The 20658-nt window shown below is 37.4% G+C and overlaps 1 protein-coding gene across 32 annotated transcripts in view; it reads left to right on the forward strand.

Annotated features, from left to right (window-relative positions):
• Positions 1-2398: 2398 nt before the first annotated feature.
• The window catches only part of PCM1 (pericentriolar material 1), an 88650-nt gene continuing 70390 nt past the window's right edge, over positions 2399-20658 (forward strand). For 6 of the 32 annotated variants that reach the window (XM_057537156.1, XM_057537162.1, XM_057537170.1 and 3 more), the window contains exons 1-8: positions 2400-2728; positions 4301-4371; positions 13486-13603; positions 15376-15621; positions 17004-17273; positions 17937-18107; positions 18293-18409; positions 19908-20096. In XM_057537156.1, the coding sequence (XP_057393139.1) occupies positions 13508-13603; positions 15376-15621; positions 17004-17273; positions 17937-18107; positions 18293-18409; positions 19908-20096 (1089 nt within the window). In that variant the 5' untranslated portion in view covers positions 2400-2728; positions 4301-4371; positions 13486-13507. Of the gene's footprint in view, positions 2729-2920; positions 2937-4300; positions 4372-13485; positions 13604-15375; positions 15622-17003; positions 17274-17936; positions 18108-18292; positions 18410-19907; positions 20097-20658 lie in introns of those variants that run through there. The other 26 variants (XM_028164456.2, XM_057537173.1, XM_057537175.1 and 23 more) reach the window with 11 other exon arrangements.

Consider the following 20658-nt stretch of genomic DNA (forward strand, 5'->3'; position numbering starts at 1 on the left):
TCTCCTGCTTCCCCATCTCCACATGAATCCTCTACTTGACCCAGTCTGTCTTCTGCATTATTCATTGCTTATTCTGGATGTATTATCTGTGTTACAGGTGTGCTCCTTTCCTTTGAACATTATTCTTCCATTTCGGCCTCCTCACCCACCTTTAATACATGTGTTTTAGTTTTACTTAAATGTGGAAAACTGAGATGTAGTTTCAACCTGTATCTCTTAAAGGCTACTTATGTTCCCCATTTACATTTCCACCAGACTGTTGCCCCTAATTTCATCCTACATAGAAATCCTGGAGCTATCATCATCTTTGAGGCAATATAATACAATATACTTAATATAATGTACTCTTTCTCTGCATTCCTAAAGCACTTACTGTCTGTATCATTTATTTGCCATATTCATACACTACTGATGCTAAACTGGTTCATTTGCATAGTTTGTTTTTCTAAATTAGATGTGAAGGTTTTAGAAATCCAGGATAATTTCATCATTTGGGGGGTCCTCTGTCCCTTGCTAAGATCAATAATGCCCATATTTAGTTTGAGGACCCCATTTTAATGTAAAAATTTCTCAGACTTCTCCCACCACCTAACAGACCAATAATAGCACTGGACTTTTTTAGGGTTCACTAATTAAAAGACCATAATGACCATATGATTTCAGTAGTGCTTTTGAACCATTTGAATTGTTTCAATGACAATAGCTTCTACATATTTAAAAATACTACTACATATGTATAAAACAAAACGGTGATGATGGTGGTGATGATGATTATGGCTTACCATGTGCCAGTATTTTTTCCCATGCATTTTCTTAATCAAAAAATTCCTTCGAGGAGTCAGTAGACCTCAGTTTACACCTGGGCTCTCCCACTTGGAGCTGTCAGAACTTTGGCAATTTATTTAACCTCTCATTAGTAAAATGGAACTGATGCAGAACCAGCATCTTCAGGATAGTTGTGAGAATTAAGAAAACCACAAGAGATGAAATGCTTAATCCTGTGCCTAATATAGAATAAACACTACTTTAAAAAAAAAAAAGATCTTTCTAAGGTAGGCAATATTATTAGCTCCTCCCCCTCATTTCATAGGTGGGGCAACTGAGGGTCAGAAAGGTTAAGTAACTTGCCCAAAATCTTAGAGCTAGTGTGTGGCGGAATTGCAGTGAGGCCTAGGGCACACTGGACTACAGTAAACACCTAATCCGTTAGCTGCTCGGTGCTGGGAGTTCCCACAGCACTTTGTTCTCTTATAAAACAGAGTTTATTTACATCACACCCTATTTCTTCATCATTCATTAAAATATGAGCTCTTAATGGGCAGGGACTATGTGTTTGTTACCTCAGTAATCAGCACGGTTAGACGCACAGAAAAGTACTTAAAAAATGCAGGACAAAGTGTCAAAGATCATGGCACTGAAGCTGAACCTGGATTCAGTTGCAAATTACAGTAGCACGAAGGGCTTGATTTATCTGAATTACGTACTGAGACGCAGTTCTATTAATTGGTTTTGTAAACAAATTCCATTGGTAACTTAGAACAATTTGCTGTTGGAACTCAGATACCCATTCTTCATTCCTCCTACCCTTATTTTGCTTAAAACAAAGTTATTCCACCATTACAAACTGTCGAAAAATAAAGAAAAACTGACCAGTGTTTAAAACTTTCAGGTAGCCACACTGAAGGCCTTAATTGTCACTTTACCGCGTTCTGGGGGTTTGTTTTGAGAGAGAACCTGTTGATATACTAACCTTAACAGGGCTGCTGCTGAGGAAAGAGAGTAAATAAAAAGGGACTTAAGAGACTATAGTTTTAGAGAACATTTTTCGATATTAAATTTTGATTAAAATCATTTGGTTCTTCTAAGGAAACTAGGGCGTTAATCCAAGGTGGAGTTAATTACTAACACTGATGATTCTCCCACTGACCAGCTGTACGACGTTTGGTCAATTAACTCGCGTGGGTTTATCTCCTCAGGTGTAAAATTAAGCCCAGATTGTAAAGATCCTTTTGCTTCCACCCCTTCGGGACCGGGATGTGGGTGGAGAGCGACCCCAGTCTGCAGCCTTTTCTCCTCCTTCCGGCACTCTCCGGAGCTGGCACCTCCCCCCCGACCCCACGGAAAACCAGGACGCGCCTCCGCTCTTTTTCCCGCTGCCCAAGAGGGCTCCATCCACTTCCGCACAGGCCTCGACCTCCTCGCTGGAGGAGCCGGAAGCGCACAGCATGCTGGGATTTGTAGTCATTTCCCTCGTGCCGAACGTGCGGCCGCGTATAACCCGAGAGCGAGTTGGCATTCTGGGATATGTAGTTCCTGGTGGTTCGTTTGTGTAATCGGCACCCGACTCCGGAGCCAGAGGTGACACCGCAGACTCCCGCCGGTCATATGACTCCAGTCTAGAGCGCTGATCGCACTGCGTCTCCCGCCCAGGCGAATTTCGCCCCCGCGCGGCCGTTGCCGAGGAGACGGCGCATGTCTCCCGGCGCGTTGCCCCCTCTGCAGTCCCCCCGCCCCTCTTCTCCCACCACAATGAGAGTCTAAGATGGCGGTGGCTGCGGCCGTTGGAGCCGAGTAGCTGATGTAGAAAAGGCGGCCATTGGGCCCTAAGCAGCCAGGAAACTTGGGGACTCTCCCTGCTGCGGTCTCTAAGGGAGGCCCGCCGCCGGTGGCGGCTTGTGGGGGCTGGCCGCTACTCCGCCCTTGGCGGGAGCGGCTGCTTCGTTTACAGGTAATGCCTGAGCGTCCCCAGCCCTTGGCAACCGAGGGCGGCGCGGCGTAGGGGCGGGAGAGCAACGGCCCTGGGACACTTGACTCCGTAGGGCCTGGTCTCGGGCCCACGCCTCTGTCTGGGCTCCTGGGGTTTTTTTGCTGCTTGCTTCCCGTCCCCTGGGCAGACATTCCGCCCCCTCCGCCGGACCGACCGACGCGACCTCGGGGTGAGCCTCAAGGGACGCATCTTGGCGAGCGCAGAATCCCCCTTCTTGCCTCCCCGCCCCTCTCTCTTTTTGGCGCTGGGGAGGAGGCCGCCCTGCGACTCGGGAGCTCCAGGAATGTCCTTTGCGAGTGGAGGAAGCGGAGGGGGGGGTTACGGTTTGGTTGCCAGGGGCAGGGGTCTAGTTTTCCATAGTAAGGGGCTTTAGTGGCCGTAGTCTTCGTCACTGCGCCTCTCCCACCCTATCCCCCAAATTCTCTTCTGGTGGGGCTTTCGAGGTCCAGAATTTGGGGTGGAGAAGGGCCGGTGAGGAGCGACGCGACTTCGGGGTTGGGCTGTGGGCAGCGGGACTTCAGCTGTCTCGGGTGTTCTTAGAGCGGAAGGGCCGCGGGAGGCGTTCCTGGCTTTGGGGTTTCTACTTGCGAGGGGAATGTTCATTTCAGAGCTCTTCCCTCGCCTCTGCCGTTGCGCCCCTTCGCCATCCCTTACTGCTGGTCCAGTTTGGATGGGCCCAGGGTGGGGAGAAACTAAATGCCAAATGGGATTCAGGGAACATCGCTTGCTTTGCAGAAACGGGGGTTTGGGGATTACGTAGTAGGCCCCGCTAGGGAGGCGGGTCGCCCAAACTTTTCATCCCGCGGCTCACTCCTCAAGAGCTCACCCTATCTGAAAAAAGAAATTTTTTTGACCGATTGGAGATCTGTGTCGTGTGCTCTACGGGTGACGGATCGTGTCTTGGCGCTGGAAGAAGCGGGCTTTCTGGGCGCCCCTTTCACCCCCGCCCCATCGCTGCTTTCCAGACTCCGCCTTCTGGTATTCTCTGGTTTCTGGAGTGGGTGTTGTCAAGCTTCGTGCACCTGCTCCTTTCTTTCCCTATCACCTTCCCAGTTAGAGCCACTGGAAACCATTATAATTCTGAGTTTTTGGACTGAAAGTAAACCTTGTGTTTATGTAGTTACAGGGTTATTTTTTAATGAAGTAGCCAGCTTTTAAATAAACTTTTTCCTCATCAACGGGTCTGCAAAGTTCTGGAAGTTTTGAGTGACAGGAAGTTAATGACTTGATCAATCTGAAGAGTAAACTTGGGCATGGATTTTTTACATGATGATTACATTATATTCCAAAGTAGGTATTAAGGTATCACACTGTTGTTTGGTAGGATCTTACAAGGTTGGAGGATTTAAACCTGTGTACCACATTGTTTTCCTAAAAGATGAAAGTAAGGTGATTTTAAAATAGTGATAAATTGGATTTTTCCTTTTCTGTTGATTTTCTGAACATACTTCAGGTTATAAATATAGTCAGTATTTGTTATTCTGTACTTCATAGTGTAATTTACTGAAGTGATTTTTTTTTTTTAATCATAAGCAGACAACAACTTTGAAGTGTGAAACAGGAAAGGAGCTGTTTCTGAGCTGCAAAAACTAGTTTCTAAACAGGTAATTTGACATCATTATATATGTTATTGGCCTTTGTATTATAGTGGAAGAAGACATTATGATGCAGACTGTTATAAAATACCAGTGCATGTAGTAAACAAACGGTCTAGGTTTGCTGCCCTGTTTGCTCTGCTTTTGGCATGCCACTTTGGTCTGCCTTCATACTTTCGTTTGAAAAGAGCCATGTCATTCCTAATTATTAAATACTAGAATAGTTTATGCAATACCTTTTTAAATGTCTTTGTCTTCACAGAATTTCTTCTTCAACCTATTTCAGTTTGAATGTGTCCTGTAACAACTATTTGGATAGCCTCTTGTTCTGAATTCATTTAATCTTAAGTCATCTTGTACAACTTTTCTATTAATTGACTGTTTTTATTTTTTATTCACAAACTTATCTACTTTTTGAGCTTATTATATATACTACTGATTGAAGTTGTTTTTTTTTTTTTGGTTTTTTTTTTAGCTGTCTAAAATTACTTTAAGCATTAGTTTGTATGCACAGTGCATTGTCAAATGCTGGTTATGTAAAGATATTCTCTGACCAGAAGAAAAAAGTCAATAAGTTCATTGAGGGAAAGTTAAGTAATTGTTTGCCAAGGACAGTTCAGAAATTAAATGACCAAAGGATGAGGATTAGAAGAAATTTTTGTTAGAAGCATTTCAGCAATAATTACTCTTTTAAAAAAAAATCTCAGAAAATTTAATTCTATTGTTAAAATTTTAAGACAGCCCATTTTCAAAATATGTTTACTATATCCTTGCTTTCTAGGAAAGCAGACAAATCTTCAGCTCCCTTATGAAATAGGCTATCATGAGAAAATATAGATTGGCCGTTGATTTATATCTTAATTATAATTCTTGGTATTTTTTTCTTTTAATTGAAAGAGTATAACAGAATAAAACAAGAAAAGTGGAACTTGGGAAAAGTCAAATGTGAGTTTGTGGATTAGAGTTCTTAACACTGGAGTGTGTAATAGGCATTTGGTAAAATAAAAACAGGTATAAAATCAGTCATAAAATAATTTTCCTTTTAACACATTAGAGAAGATGGATAAAATAGAATAAAAATACAGGGCTCTTGAGTTAAACTCATTTTAAAAGACCTTCGTTTTCTCAGTAGGAGATTTGGCCACTTGTTTGTAAAGGAGGCAAGTGTATGTGAGATTTGGAAAAAATAGAAACTGTTTGGAATAATCACACTAGGGAATTTATTAAGAAGCCAGAAGGGGGTACATAGCAGTACATTCATCTTCAGATTTAATTCAGTGCCTACAATGTGCGACTTAATGGCTATAAAGTACTAGAGATGTGGCAGTGAGCAAAACAGATAGTTCCTTACCTCAGGGAGTAAACCTACATTTTGCAAGTGTGAGTGTGTAGTATGGTATAATATACCTTAATAGTGGACACAGTCATTGCCATTTTATAACTATTTGACTGACCTTACTTTGAGTTTGAGAGTAGAAGCAAAGAGATTAGGTAATGAGGTTTATCCAGAATTGAGTTCATAAAATGGGCAAATAGCTGAGGAGGCCAAGGATGCTAGCAGGTCATTTTTGGAATGGCTTACTTGGGTTTGTGTTTGGGGTTGAGTAAGAAAGTGGGGGTTTAATGGATTCCTGGAAAGAGAAATGATCAAGGGGCTGGAAGTATTCAGCAGGGCCATGAGCAAGTGAGAGAAGTAGAATGCAAGGTCTTAGGTTCAGAAAGAGGGATTTCAGAAGTTCAGGATCTTGAACAAATTATCTCTTCAGAGTAGAAGTAGTATTGGAATAGAGAAGATGAGATGGATGCTGGAACTGAGGTCAGAGTTTAGAAAAATGGTTACAAATGTTCAAGTCATGAAAGCAGAGAATGAGGCGGAGAGTGAAACCATGAGCCTGTTGTTACCAAGAAAAGTGTAAGACTGTCTTGGGATGGACAGTAGGAAATGGTACCCAAGATAGGGAGAGTGGTATTTTTGGTGGTTAATTTGTTCCAAAGAGGAAGGTTAAGCATTGTTAAATAAGAATGGTCTGCAATTAGTATCCTTTCCCCCATGAATCTGAAAGACTAGGAAGAGTAGCATCTTCTTTTAGAAAGGATTTCTAAGGAAATAGTGCTTTTAGAGGGACTTGGGATTTTATTGAACCCAAAGAAGTAGGAGGAATATTTGGGAACAGATGGAGGATGTGTAGGGAGTTTGTATGTAATGGTCCAGTGGAAGGGGATCATAGGAAGAGCTGTTGTCAGTAATGAGTATGGGATGGAGTGGCCGTGAAGATTGGGATTGGTTATAGCAGGGCATATAGATGTACCCAGGGAGTTACATGTAATCAGTGACAAGGAAGTGACAGATTTGCATATAAATTGTAGAGAGGGAGAGGTTTTAGCAAGCAGAATTTAATTGACCTCAGGGTTCTCATTTGCTTTTGTAGAGAGCAAGGATATATTAAATTTTCTTGGTGTGGAAATGCTCTACAGAGTAACTGTACCATAAGATAGACCCAGTGCAATACTTGGTACATAGGTCTAATCAAAGTTTTGTTGATTTGAATTGAGTGTTAATATTGCAGTCTATTGTTGCAGTCTATTCATTCTCCTCCCCCCAATACCTTAAGAGTTTTTATTTTTTTTAATTTAAAGAGGGTAATTATAGAGAGATATCTTAAGTTCTAGAAAATTATTGAAATTTTTAGGAAGTGTCAAATTGAAAGAACTATGGAAAAGATCTGTATGGTTTTTAGGTACAGAGAAGAAATTGAGAAATTCCTCAGATGAAACTAAACAATCACATAATGCCAGAAACTTATGCATTTTCTTCTCAGTTTCCATTAAAAGTGCTTATTAGTATGCTTGTGCACTGTATTAAGACTTTCAAAACAGTATACTGGGTATTTCCTTTATATAATTAGTAAAAGAAATATTCCAAATAATGCAACCTTTAGAAAACTTGTGCAGATAACATAAAGTACCAGCTTTGGTTATTTTGTGACTCTAAGTAAATATTTAGAAAAAAACCTGTAGTTTCTACATTATTTTATTTGGATGAGTATTTCTAAAACCTTGATTTACAGCTGTCAGGTGAGACGTAAGGTATTTCCAAAGACAGTTATGAGTAATTTAATACCATTTGAGAAATAATATCTGAATTTTAAAGATTTTAGGAAAAATAATCTTTTTTCTTTTCTTGATTAATTTCTTCTTTACTTTCTATTTTTATTTCAAAGGTAACTTTAGTCAACCATTGGTATTTTCATGGTAATTAATACTGTGATATTCTACTTAGATATATATAATACTTCTCTATAGTAAGAATCCTACAACAGGATTTTCTTCAGAAGGATCAGTCACTGAAAGTAGCTTATAAATTGCCATGGTATTTTTGCATTTCATATCCTTATAAGATAGGGGAGCCAAATAAGGCTGTCAAAAATAGCAAAATGAAACCTATAAATAATAGTTTCAACTTAGTTTAGTAGGTCATAGGATGCATAGAAGTGCTTGTTTGAAGTAGAAGAATTTTATTCTTATCCCCATTCAGCTTCACATACTATCATCCATCACTTGTACTAGTTATCTTCCAGTGGCTTCAACTTTTCCATCTCATTGTCTTTCTATTAAACCTGCCTGGCAAAATCCCAACCTTGGATGGATTCGATGGAGTGTTTATACCAAGGCTGATGAGCACTTCTGGGGGAAAAAAATTCACACTGCAGATGAGTGATATATTAGTGATATCAGTGAATGTTAGCACTCTCATCTGAGTCCTTAGTGCTGCCCACAGCCACTCTTCCCCAGTCTCTCAGACACTGTCATGTTACCCTTGCACATTTAATGAGCAGTCCTTTTTACTTCACCTCACTTAACAAACTCTCTCAGCTTCCTACCACCAAATCTGCTAACCAGCCTGTATCCAATTGTATCCTTTCTTTCTTTTCTTTTGTTTCAGTAAAGAGGTGTTCCTTTGCCTATCTGAAGCTAATCATTTTTCTTACACCCTGGATCCCAGCTGCTCCTGGTTTTTCAGAGACCACACAATTTATCTCCTTTGTCTTTTGCATCTTCATTATCTCCCTCTGTGAGCTCTATCCCGACGTGCTCAAGATACCTTCCTTTTAAGGAAACTTTCTTCTTGACCATCTCCACCTGCTTTCCTTCACAGACTGATTCCTTGAAAAAAATCACCTCATCACTTCCTTTATTTTTTCCCTTTCCCATCAATAAATGCCTTTGTTATGGAATTGATTCTTACCAAGGTTGTCAGTAACCCCCTTGTTGCTAAATCCAAGTGTACACTTGTCACTGCTTTCCTTATATGACAGAGTAACATTTGGCATTCTTATCATACCCTCCTTCTTTATATACTTCTCCCCCTTTCTAGCACATTCTTCTCATTTTCCTCCTGTCTTTCTGTACCTTCTTAGTGTTCTTTTCCTTTCTCTCTTAAATATCAGTGTCTTTCAAGGTTCAGTCTTCCTCTCTTACTCTTCATCTTCTCCCTGAGCCTTCTTTTCCACTTCAAGTTGTTTTATGAGTTGATGATTTGCAAATTTCTCTAGCCTAGATTTCACTTCTGAGAGATCAGTATTTGCCCACTAGATATTTAATTTGGTGGACAGTAGGCATCTCAAATATTTCTAAAACTGCACTCATCTTCTCTCAACAGAAACTTGTTTCTTTTCAAATTAGTTTGAATGTATCATCCTATACCCGGTTGTTCAAGCTAGAAACCTGGGAGTCATCCTTTAACTCCTTCCTCCCTGCCTCATCTCCCACATCATTACAGTCACCAAGTTCTATTGATTCTGCCATAAAAATTTTTCTTACATTGGTCCTCTTCTCTACCTACCTAGTTTTTTGATTATTGGAAGTCTTTCTATACAAGTAATAGTTTATAATCATCATAAAATAATCAAAAACTATATAAATAATTATATTAATGTGTTTACAGAATAAAATTGAGGAGGTAGAGAGAGACCTGTAGTTTTAATGGTGACTTTGAGGTGGTTAGAGAGGTTGACATAAAAAAGAAATGACTTGCCTTTGTATTATCCCTTTTGTAGGGCGAGATAGCTACTCCCGTAGAGAGATCAGCTGAATGTTAATACACTGAGAATTGACTCACATGCAATTATTTCTTTAGCTTCATACTGATAATTTTACTTCTATAGGAGTGTGCCTTTTAAACCATGTTTTAGAAACTTATGTTAATAGTGTTCAAAGTCATTAGCCTACAAATAGATCCTTAGAAAAAGCTCTTCATTTTAGGGGGAATTCATCATAATAAAAAATGAGTATAAAACATGTCTGAATATAGTCTTAATAATTTATCTTAAAGTAAACTTACCTTATTACTCAACTGATAGAAAATGTTAACATACTCTATTAAAAAAAGAAGAAAAAGGGATTTCCCTTGTGGTCCAGTGCGTAAGACTCCGCATTCTCAATGCAGGGGGCCTGGGTTTGATCCCTGGTCAGGGAACTAGATCCCACATGCCACAGCTAAGAGCCCACATGCTGCAACTAAGACCCAGCACAGCCAAAATAAATAATAAAATAAATAAGTATTTTTTAAAAAAATGTAACATACTCTGTTTTACCAAGAAAATTGGTAAAAGTTTTTGTTAAATATTTTAATTTTCTGTTCTAATTTCTATTTTAAGATAAATTGCTTTTAGTAATGTTAAGTATCATTGTCACCTGTACTGCTTACGTATTTTTTTGAGCTCCTGTTCTTTAATATTACAGATTATATTAGTACATCTAGAAAAAGGTACTTGTAAAATGTTTCATTTAAATGAGTCATTTCAGTTCACTGGGCATACCTCTTTATGAGTATCAGTATTTACTATTTTTAATCTACTAGATAGTATATTGGTGTTATGATATAAGGCAGTCTTTTTCAATTGGGAAGGAATTAAGCTCTAATGCTCTAAGGCATCTGTTTTTTACTGTGAATTAATTCCCCTTCTGTGTGTCTGGAATGGTACTGGGTATGTACCATCCTTGGGAGAACTGAGAAAATAGTCACTCAAATCATACTTCTGTGTTTGTGTTTAAGATGAAGAATCCTAGTTTAGGAAGCCTGTTAAAGCTCTAAATAAACTTTTTTCAACATTGTTAGCAAATTGTCCCAACCACTGAATAATCCAATACCACACAATTGTTGTGAAGATTAAATGATAAACGCATATAAAATATTTAGCATGGTGCTTGGCATATAGTGAACAAAATAGATGTTAGCTATAATTAATTTTTGTCATTAAATTTTTTGAATTGGGTGTATTTGAGGATTTTCTTCTTGGGCGGTACTAATATAACCATATAGATACTTAACGTGGTTGAACACCTTGGGACTAGTTTTCTACTTTCTTGACCTCTCTTGCAACTCTTGCTTTTATTTTTCAGATAATTTTTTTTCCAACTACTTGTTTATTCTTCCAGATGGTTTTTAGAATCATTCTGTCAAATTCCAAGAAACATTCCAGTGGGATTTTTCTTGGTATTTAATTAAGTTTATACATTTAGAAAAAATGGTATTATGTTTATAATATTTAGCCTTTTCATTAGGGGACATAGTTTGTTTTTCTGCTTACTCACATCTTCTGTTATGTTGTTTTATAGAGTTTAATAGTGCTTCTTATATATGTTTAACTGAATCACTCTGCTGTACAGCAGAAATTAGCACAACATTGTAAGTCAGCTGTACTTCAATTAAAAAAATAATTCTTCTTTACATAGGGCAAAATTATATTATTCCTAGATAATTTTATTTTTTTGCCACTGTTATAAGTGATATCATTTCCACCCAGTATATTTCTAACTGGTTATTTGTGATATTTTGAAGTTCTCTAGGTTTTTAAAATGCATATTCTTTAAGAATACCTTTTCTCTTTTCAGTATTAGTATTTGTTTCATATTTTTCTATTTTGTAGAAACAATTTCAAAACAATGCTAAATAACTAATACGTGTTTTGGTCTTTGTTTAAAAATTGTTTTTAAAGTTTTTTTTTTTTGATGTGGACCATTTTTAAAGTCTTTATTGAATTTGTTACAGTGTTGCTCCTGTTTTATGTTTTGGTCCTCTGGCTGAGAGGCATGTGGGACCGTAGCTCCCCCGCCAGGGATCCAGCCTGCACCCCACCCCACCCCACCCCCCTGCCTTGGAAGGTGAAGTCCTGGCCACTGGACTGCCAGGGAAGCCCTGTTTTGGTCTTTTAATAGGAATATTCTTCATATCTTATTTTAAGATCATTGGCTATTGGTTTAAAATATACTTCTTTTCAACTCTTTAGAAAATTTTTAAAGTAACATATGCTCATTGAGTATAACCTTTAAAATTTATGAATCGCTATGTTTTACACTTGAAAATTATATATTGTATGTCAACTATACCTCAATAAAAATTTTTTTTAAAGTAATCAATGCTATTGAAATAAACAGCATAAAAATACACATACCTGTAAGGAAGTACCAATGTATTTGTACTTTTTAAGATTTTTTTCGAATTAAGTGTTGAATTTTATCACTTTTTATTCTGCGATGATAATATTCAACCTGTTTAATGTAATGTATTATTCTAATATATATCCTAGCATTCAAATCCCCATGGGATAAATCCTGCCTTGTCATGGATGGTTAAAATCCTTTTAATATTATACTCTAGTGAGTGGGAGAAGTTAGGATCTTAGAATCAAAGCAACTTGAATTTGTATTCTTTTATGACATTTTTAGCTGAATGACCTTGACAAAATTATCTGACTTCTTTGCATGTTAATGTTAGTATTAGTAAACTGAAAAACCTATTATAACCCTGCTGTCTAATGGCTTACCCTGCCCCTTGAGTTACAGATAAAGTTTATCTCACTGTCTCCTCTTTCACTCAGTCCCCCTCCAACCCGAGCAGTTCCACACCCAGTGGAAATACAAAGTCCTCCACAAGATCATGTAGAAATCTTATTTTCTCATGATCATCTCTGCTTCTGAACCTTTGCTTGTACTATTGCTTCTTCCATTTCTCAGCTCTTTGACCCAGGTGTGAAATTTAGTACCTTCCTTGATTTTCACAAAATCCCCACTTTTTTTAGTGGGGAGAATTTGTGACTTTACTAGACTATATCAAGATCTAGGGAAAAGTATGAGGTAGCAGTAATATAATTTAAAATAGGGCAGTAGCGGGACTTCCCTGGTGGCACAGTGGTTAACAGTCCGCCTACCAATGCAAGGTACACGGGTTTGATCCCTGGTCTGGGAAGATCCCACATGCTGTGGGGCAGCTAAGCCCGTGCGCCACAACTATTAAGCCTGCGCTCTAGAGTCCGTGAGCCACAACTACTGAAGCCTGCGTGCCACAACTACTGAAGCCTGCGCTCATAGAGCCCGTGCTCCGCAACGAGAGAAGCCACCACAGTGCAAAGCCCGGGCGCCTCAACGAAGAGTAGCCCCCCGCTCGCCGCAACTAGAGAAAGCCCGCGCGTAGCAACGAAGACCCAACGCAGCCAAAAATAAGATAAATAAATAAATAAATTTAAAATAGGGCAGGAAACATTGCTATGTTTAAAAGTTTTTAGCCACTGTATTCTTGGTTTTTATCGGCCATTTCACCTACCTGGTCCTGTTTCTCCCTTGCTGCTTTCTTTTCATCTTGCTTACCATTACCTTCCCATTAAGACCAAACCTTTCTTCATGTTCCATGCAGAGCAGTTCTACCTTCTTTGAATCTTTGACACAAAACAAATGCCCAGGTCTTTGGGGGTATTAGTTTCTTTTCGAGGAGCAGTTTTGGTTCTAGCTATTAATAACTTTTTCTTACCTGATTACTCTACCTTTTAGGATTGTGTTGAATAAATTAAATTGAATAACCTTAAAGCATGCAAGCCAGCTGACACAGTGGGTATTCTGAGATTTTTCCTTCCCCTCCCCATCACTTTGGCTACTTAATGCATGCTAATCGTACTATGCCTATGGCAGCTAAATCATTTCGTCTGTGATGTGTAGTTGACAGTGCCTCTTTTATTTCATAAAATCAACTTTTCTGATATCCTTTTATATTGCTAAGCTTCATGGAATTATTTAAATTTACAATTTGCTTTTATGTGTTAGGAAAGTTAGTTTTCGCTTGTTTTGCAGAACATTAATTATAAAAGCCAGTATGGCCACAGGAGGAGGTCCTTTTGAAGAAGGCATGAATGATCAGGATTTACCAGACTGGAGCAGTGAGGGTGTTGATGACCGGCTCAACAACATGGTAGGATGTCTTACTGTTGATGGTGTGTCGGTGGCTGCTAATGTTAGAATGCAGCTTCCCCCTGCCTTAGCCAAGTCATACTCACTGAAACTCTTTGAAAACACATTTTTTCTTGCTGTCCAAGATATTAAATGACCCTGGGCTATTTGGTATATTACTCGAAGACATTTTTGTTTGTAGGTAACATATCAACTTGAGTTAGCTTAAGCCAAAAAGGAGATTTATTACAAGGATATAAAGTTGTTTTATGGAAAACAACTTAAAGGAATATAGCTGGGTTTTAGGAAGGGACTAGAAAAAGCAACCAGAAAGCTGTCAAGAATTACTTTTTTATTACACTGACTCCTTGCTTCTGTGTGCCTCTGCTTAACACAACTTTCTTTTCACAGACCAGTTTTCCCTCCTCTCTGGTCCACTTGGTATACTGTGGCTGTCCCTTCATTCTAAAGCTTTCAGCTACGGCTGCAATTATACACTGACTAGTTACCTCTTAGTTCCAATTTGAAATTTTAACATATGATTATCCCAATTTGGATTAGATATGCATCTCTTTTCCAGTCATCTATGGCCAGGATTGGGTGGGGTAAGTAGAACAAGAGGTTGGCAGGAATACCCACACATGGATTGGGGTGGAGGGACAGTTTGTAGAGAGAGGAGTTTTATTATAAAAGAGAAAACTATCCCAAAAGATTTTACGGAAGTAAAACTAAAAGACTCTTCCAATATGGATAAAGTGGGAATTTATAGCCTTTCTGTTGAATGCGTGATGTGAGTATAGCTAAATAAATAAAAATGTTTTCTAGTTAAAATATTAAACATTTTTTGTCATTTCATATCAGACCTTATCATGTAGTACATTGTTGCCTATAGAAAATAATAATAGTTATATTTATTGCTTACTATATGCTAGGCGCTGTGCTAGCTGTTTTATGTATATTTTTTTTCTTTAAAAAAATTTTTTTTATTGGAGTATAATTGCTTTACAATGTTGTATTAGTTTCTGCTGTACAATGAAGTGAATCAGCTATATGTATACCTATATCCCCTCCCTCTTGGACCTCCCTCCCAACCTCCCCATCCCACCCCTCTAGGTCGTCACAGAACACCGAGCTGAGCTCCCTGTGATAATACAGCAGGTTCTCACTAGCTATCTATTTTACACATGGTAGTGTATTTATGTCAAACCTAATCTCCCAGTTTGTCCCACCCTCCCCTTATGTATGTTATTTTTAATCGTATTTTAAAGGTGACACTATTTTAGAGATTAGGAAACTGAGATCTTGGGAAGTTTAATAAATTGCCTAGGGTCACACAGTGGGGCGTTTCTTCCTATAACAGTAATTGCTTTAGAACACAGGTTGATTCCAGATCTGTCTACCTATATATACTGACTTTAAAGGAGGCCAGTAAAGGTATATATAATTTATTTCACTATTCAGTTTATAAATAGTAAGGAACCATTTTTTAAAACGCTTTTGAAAATATTCAGACTGACGCTAGGTTTGGAGTTTGGGTATTTGTATTTGTTAATGACCTATGATAGGAAAGTAATTATTTTCTGAATAATTATAATTTCAGCACAGTTTGAAATTTAGGTGTAGTGGAGGGAAAATGGGTTAGTACAAGTAACTAATTGTCTCTAAGACTATGTATTTATGTGAAAAATGTTTGTCATTTAAAATTTTAAGACCAAAAATTTTTAAGCGTACCAAAATATTTTCCTGATTTGATAGAGGCCAGATTAACCTTTGCCTGTACTTTTTTTTTTAAAGGATTGGGGTGGCCAACAGAAGAAGGCAAATAGATCATCAGAAAAGAATAAGAAAAAGTTTGGTGTAGAAAGTGATAAAAGGGTAACTAATGATATTTCTCCGGAGTCATCGCCAGGAGTTGGAAGGCGAAGAACGAAGACTCCACATACGTTTCCGCATAGTAGATACATGACGCAGATGTCTGTTCCCGAGCAGGCAGAATTAGAGAAACTTAAACAGCGGATAAACTTCAGTGATTTAGATCAGGTTTGTAAATTATTTTAAAAATCAAATTATAACTTTGGAAAATATTTGCAATAGACTAAATAGTTTGTCTTAATAAAATTGAGCTGTTTATTTCCTTTTTCTTAGTTTCTGTGCCTATGGAAAGAATGTTAATCCGTTGTGATGGTACTGTGTTCTTTGGAGGGCAATAAAGTCCTTATTTCTAAACTTGCTGAGGACAAGTCTCTTGGGACTTTATTATTATACTATATGACTAACTTAAATGATTTCATTTTGAAACTAAATTATGCATGCTAGTAACTGATTAAGATTGCTGTTAAGCAAAAGGGAATATCGAGTTTAGAATATTTGTCATTGGTTAAGTTTGGGATGTGCTGGGTTATCTCAAGTTTGGAATAAAACAGTTCTTTGTATTTATAATCACTGAAATCAAGTTTAGAACTAAAAGCAAGTAGAAATGATAATGAACTCTTAACATTTTACTGTCACATCTGTACTTCATAGAGATAAGTTTTCCAAATATGCATAAAGGTAGATTCAAGTCTGGTATGATGGTGATGATCATATATCATTTAGTCACCTATGTGTTAATTATTAAACATTTACTGTATGCCGGGCACTGAGTTGAGTACTTTATCAGACAGTGCTTCACACTGACCCATCTTTTTTTAAAAATTAATTAATTTATTTTTGGCTGCGTTGGGTCTTCCTTGCTGCGTGTGGTCTTTCTCTGGCTGCGGCGAGCGGGGGCTACTCTTCCTTGTGGTGTGCAGGCTTCTCATTGCGGTGGCTTCTCTTGTTGAGGAGTGCGGGCTCTAGGGCATGCGGGTTTCAGTAGTTTTGGCATGCGGGCTCAGTAGTTGTGGCTCGCGGGCTCTAGAGCGCAGGCTCAGAAGTTGTGGCACATGGGCTTAGTTGCTCCGCGGCATGTGGGATCTTCCTGGCCCAGGGATCAAACCCGTGTCCCCTGCATTGGCAGGTGGATTCTTAACCACTGCGCCACCAGGGAAGTCCTACATTGACACATCTTTATGTTGATGTTCATATTAATTAATTAACATTGATTCATTGGGTTCAAAGCCTATGTTATATTCTGTGATCAAGTATGACTAGCAATATGAGTTATAAATATGATTCATAATCCTACTGCTTCATTTAGACTAGTCTTGCTCATATTCATCATTTGAATTGTCTCTGGACAGAATGAGGCCTAGGACGTGATAATTGAATTTTGATATTTTATGAAAAGAATTTTGTAGGTCTGAAGCTGTTTTGAATCTTACAGCAAATCTGTTTATATGCACCTTGTGAATCAATATCTGATGGTAAAACTAAGAACATTGGATTTTTTTTAATTTTGAAAGATTAATGTTTGTGGGATTTGGTTTTTTTTTCATGTATAGAGAAGCATTGGAAGTGATTCTCAAGGTAGAGCAACAGCTGCTAACAACAAACGTCAGCTTAGTGAAAACCGAAAGCCCTTCAACTTTTTGCCTATGCAGATTAATACTAACAAGAGCAAAGATGCTGCTGTAAATCCCCAAAAGAGAGAAATGATTGGATCAGCACAATGTAAAGAGTTGTTTGCTTCTGCTTTGAGTAATGACCTTTTGCAAAACTGTCAAGTCTCTGAAGAAGATGGGAGAGGAGAGCCTGCAATGGAGAGCAGCCAGGTGATAAAACTTCTTTCTTTTGCTCTTTGCTTTCATAAACCTCAAAGTAGATTCATTAAGATTTAAAAAAAAATTGGGTTATGCACATAGGAATTTTAGTTAGGTAGAATTAAAGTTCTTCTCTGACCTTCCTCATTAATCTATCAGATTTACTCAAAGTGGTGTGAATTTCTTTTTACCAAAATGATTGTAGAAATGGCATAGTCAGGTAAATTAAGACTTCTGTTCATCTGCCAAATGTTGTATTGCTAATTTTTAGTAAAGAGCAATTGGGAGCAATGTGATTAATAGATTGCTGTAGAAATTTTTTTTAAATGGTATAATTCTTTTGAAAAAATTATTTTTCAAAAGTATCTTAATTTTTAAAATTTATTTATAAAGAAATATATAAACAGTAGAAAAATTTATATAAATAATAGTTTGATGCACAGTTTTATAAAATGAAGTTCCCAAGTAATGAAACTAAAACACATTTTGAAATTTTTAAGTTAACAGTAATTGGAATTGTTGGTATTGCCTGTTATGTTTTGATTAAATTCTAAATTTGATTCAGATCTTCTGCATGTATGAATTCACACAATAAACCTAGAAGTATCTTTGGTTATTTGAAATTAAAATCTATAATTTTAATTCCCCCCCCCACCCCAAATATTTCCCTTGCAGATTGTAAGCAGGCTTGTTCAGATTCGTGACTATATTACTAAAGCTAGTTCCATGCGGGAAGATCTTGTAGAGAAAAATGAAAGATCTGCTAATGTTGAGCGCCTTACTCATCTAATAGATCACCTTAAAGAACAAGAAAAGTCATATATGAAATTTCTGCAAAAAATTCTTGTAAGTTTTGGACACTTTAAGTAATGTATTGAGTTATTTTTGTAGTACATCAGTGTACATGTACTGATGACATTCTGATGCCACCCCAGAGGAGTTAATATATTTTCAAAAAATCGTGCCATCCGTTATAACATTTTATTGCCCTTTTTAATAGTTGTATGATTTATACCGCTGACATATTTCAGGCTAGAGAAAATGAGGAGGAGGATGTTCGGACTGTAGATTCAGCCGTGGGATCTGGTTCTGTAGCTGAGAGCACATCGCTAAACATAGATGTGCAGTCTGAGGCTTCAGATACCACGGTAAGCGGCTTTTTAGTAATTAAAGTGCTGGAAATGAAGATAGAAAGTTCTCCCCCGGTTTTCACGATGATATTTTTGTAGGCATTCCTTAATGAAAAGTTTATCTCAGGGAAGAACCCCTCAGATTGTTAATGCTGTATATATTCTTTTTGAACATGGAAGTTTAAAAGTTTTATTTATTAGCATTAAAAATAGTTTTAATGGTTGATTAAATCTAATAATATCTGATCTTCAATTTGCAGAAACCTGGTTTTTCTAGTTTATTTCATTAAGCACAGCTTTACTCATTTTAAGAAGCATTGGGAAAGTTAAAATTCATTGTGGATGTAAGAGCTATAAGTACAGTGTCATTGCTTAGCGTGTCGTCTGTTGGGAAAGTCTCCAAGTTCATTTGCCATTGAGGAACCATTTTAAGGCTGTTAGGATTCTCATTTCTCAGGCTAGCTTAGAACGGAAGCAAAACCAGACGACTGATAAAATTGAGATGAAAATGGGACAGGGTAACATTTACTTTGGGATTTATTCCAGTGAGAAAAATACTATAAACTCTGACTCTGCAAAATGGAATGTATCAAAATACTGTCTTTTGGAAAAATAATCAGAAATTTACAGAACTTCGAGGAAAGATTTATAAAATAAACTTAGTTCATAGAAGTTAGTATGAAACTAGTATACTTTTAAGCATTTTAATTTTAGCAGATAAACCTACAACCATGCATTAGTAAACTTGAAAGACTGTTTTCAGTAATGCCTTTCTTGTGAAAGGATAGCCATGTGTATCTTTTGTTTCCGAGGTATGTTCCAAAGTACCATTCAGCATTAGGAATTTGAGGGTTTGTTTCCTTTTAATATTGACCTGCATAGTTTCCTATCTGCCTCCTTTCTCTTCCTTGCCCTTCCTGATTTGAAGAGGAAATTTGAATTTTTTTTCTCTCCATTATTTTCACCAGGAGATGCTCAGAGGGCTTGATCCAAATGGTTGTTGAAGAATGGATTCTACTGTGGGGAAATTGTTTTTCTATTTACAGTGGTGCTGGGAATAATTTCTTTCTCACATTTCATTCCAGCAGAAGTGGAAGGGTTGGGGCATGTCGGTAAAGGAATTCTGTTGGAGAGGAGTGGGAAATGATATAGATGATTATTATAATTTATATGCTAGTGTATATCGTGTTCCCCATGATGAGAATTTCTTTCATAACATAAAATCAGGACATTTTGAAAGTTAATTAATGACATAGAATAAATGTTGAAATATGCTTCAGCAATTGTTTGTATAGCTTATTGCCTAGGATGTGATATTCACTTAATTATAATAAGCCCGAAGTCTAGTCTATAGGAATTTAAAAGTCTAATTTAAAGTTTTATTGCCACTTGGGGGAGGGTGGATTGATTTTCTAAAAGATGGACTGGTAATTTTTTATATTTATTTACAAGACTGGCTTATATGTTAAACAGGAGTTTGTGTTAAGAAATTAATATGCTACACTATTTAATAAAGGAGGCATCTTTTAGTCTGAGAATTCGGCCGTGCATTGAGGACAAACTAGGGAATTCAGCTTCACAAGAACAGGTTTCAGACATTGACGTTACAACAAGTCCAAAAGGGAAAGGTGACAGACCTCCTCAGAATGACAGGGAACTGAGGCCTAATAGGAAATATAGCCGAAAACGTGGATTTCCCTCAAAGGTATACTTCACAATATTAACTTGGGAAGTCTCTAAATGAGCACCTCTTGTGTTCATATTTCCTCTCCTTTATTTGCTTTTCTGTTGTTGTTGCTGTTAACTTTTAAATATGTACGTTAACATGGTTAATTGTACTGTAATTTGCATTAGTAAAATGCTGTCCCTTAGTGTTTTTTCCTTCTCTGCTTTCTTCTTCTCCTCTCCATGGATTATGTGTGGCGGCTGTTTTTAATTTGTATTAACAAAGGACTTGAAACTTAATCCATTTTCCTTTTTTTGCTGTTGAGAACTCAAAATATAACACATTCTTAAACCTTGACCATTAGTTGCCTTTTGTTTGTGATATTTGTGTTCATGGATTAAGAAGGTACTTTTAAGTTTTGTTTTATTTCCTGTAGTCATTCATTAAAGAAAGAAAAAAATAGAGCAGGCTATTAGTTTCCTGTTTTTTTAAGAATGAAATATTGGGTTGGCCAAAAAATTCGTTTGGGTTTTTCCCTAAAATCCTATGGAAAAACCCAAACGAACTTTTTGGCCAACCCAATATTTTTAGTGTTTTTTGG

This window comes from Balaenoptera acutorostrata, chromosome 21 (genome assembly GCF_949987535.1).
Source record: "Balaenoptera acutorostrata chromosome 21, mBalAcu1.1, whole genome shotgun sequence".
Classification (NCBI taxonomy): Eukaryota; Metazoa; Chordata; class Mammalia; order Artiodactyla; family Balaenopteridae; genus Balaenoptera; species Balaenoptera acutorostrata.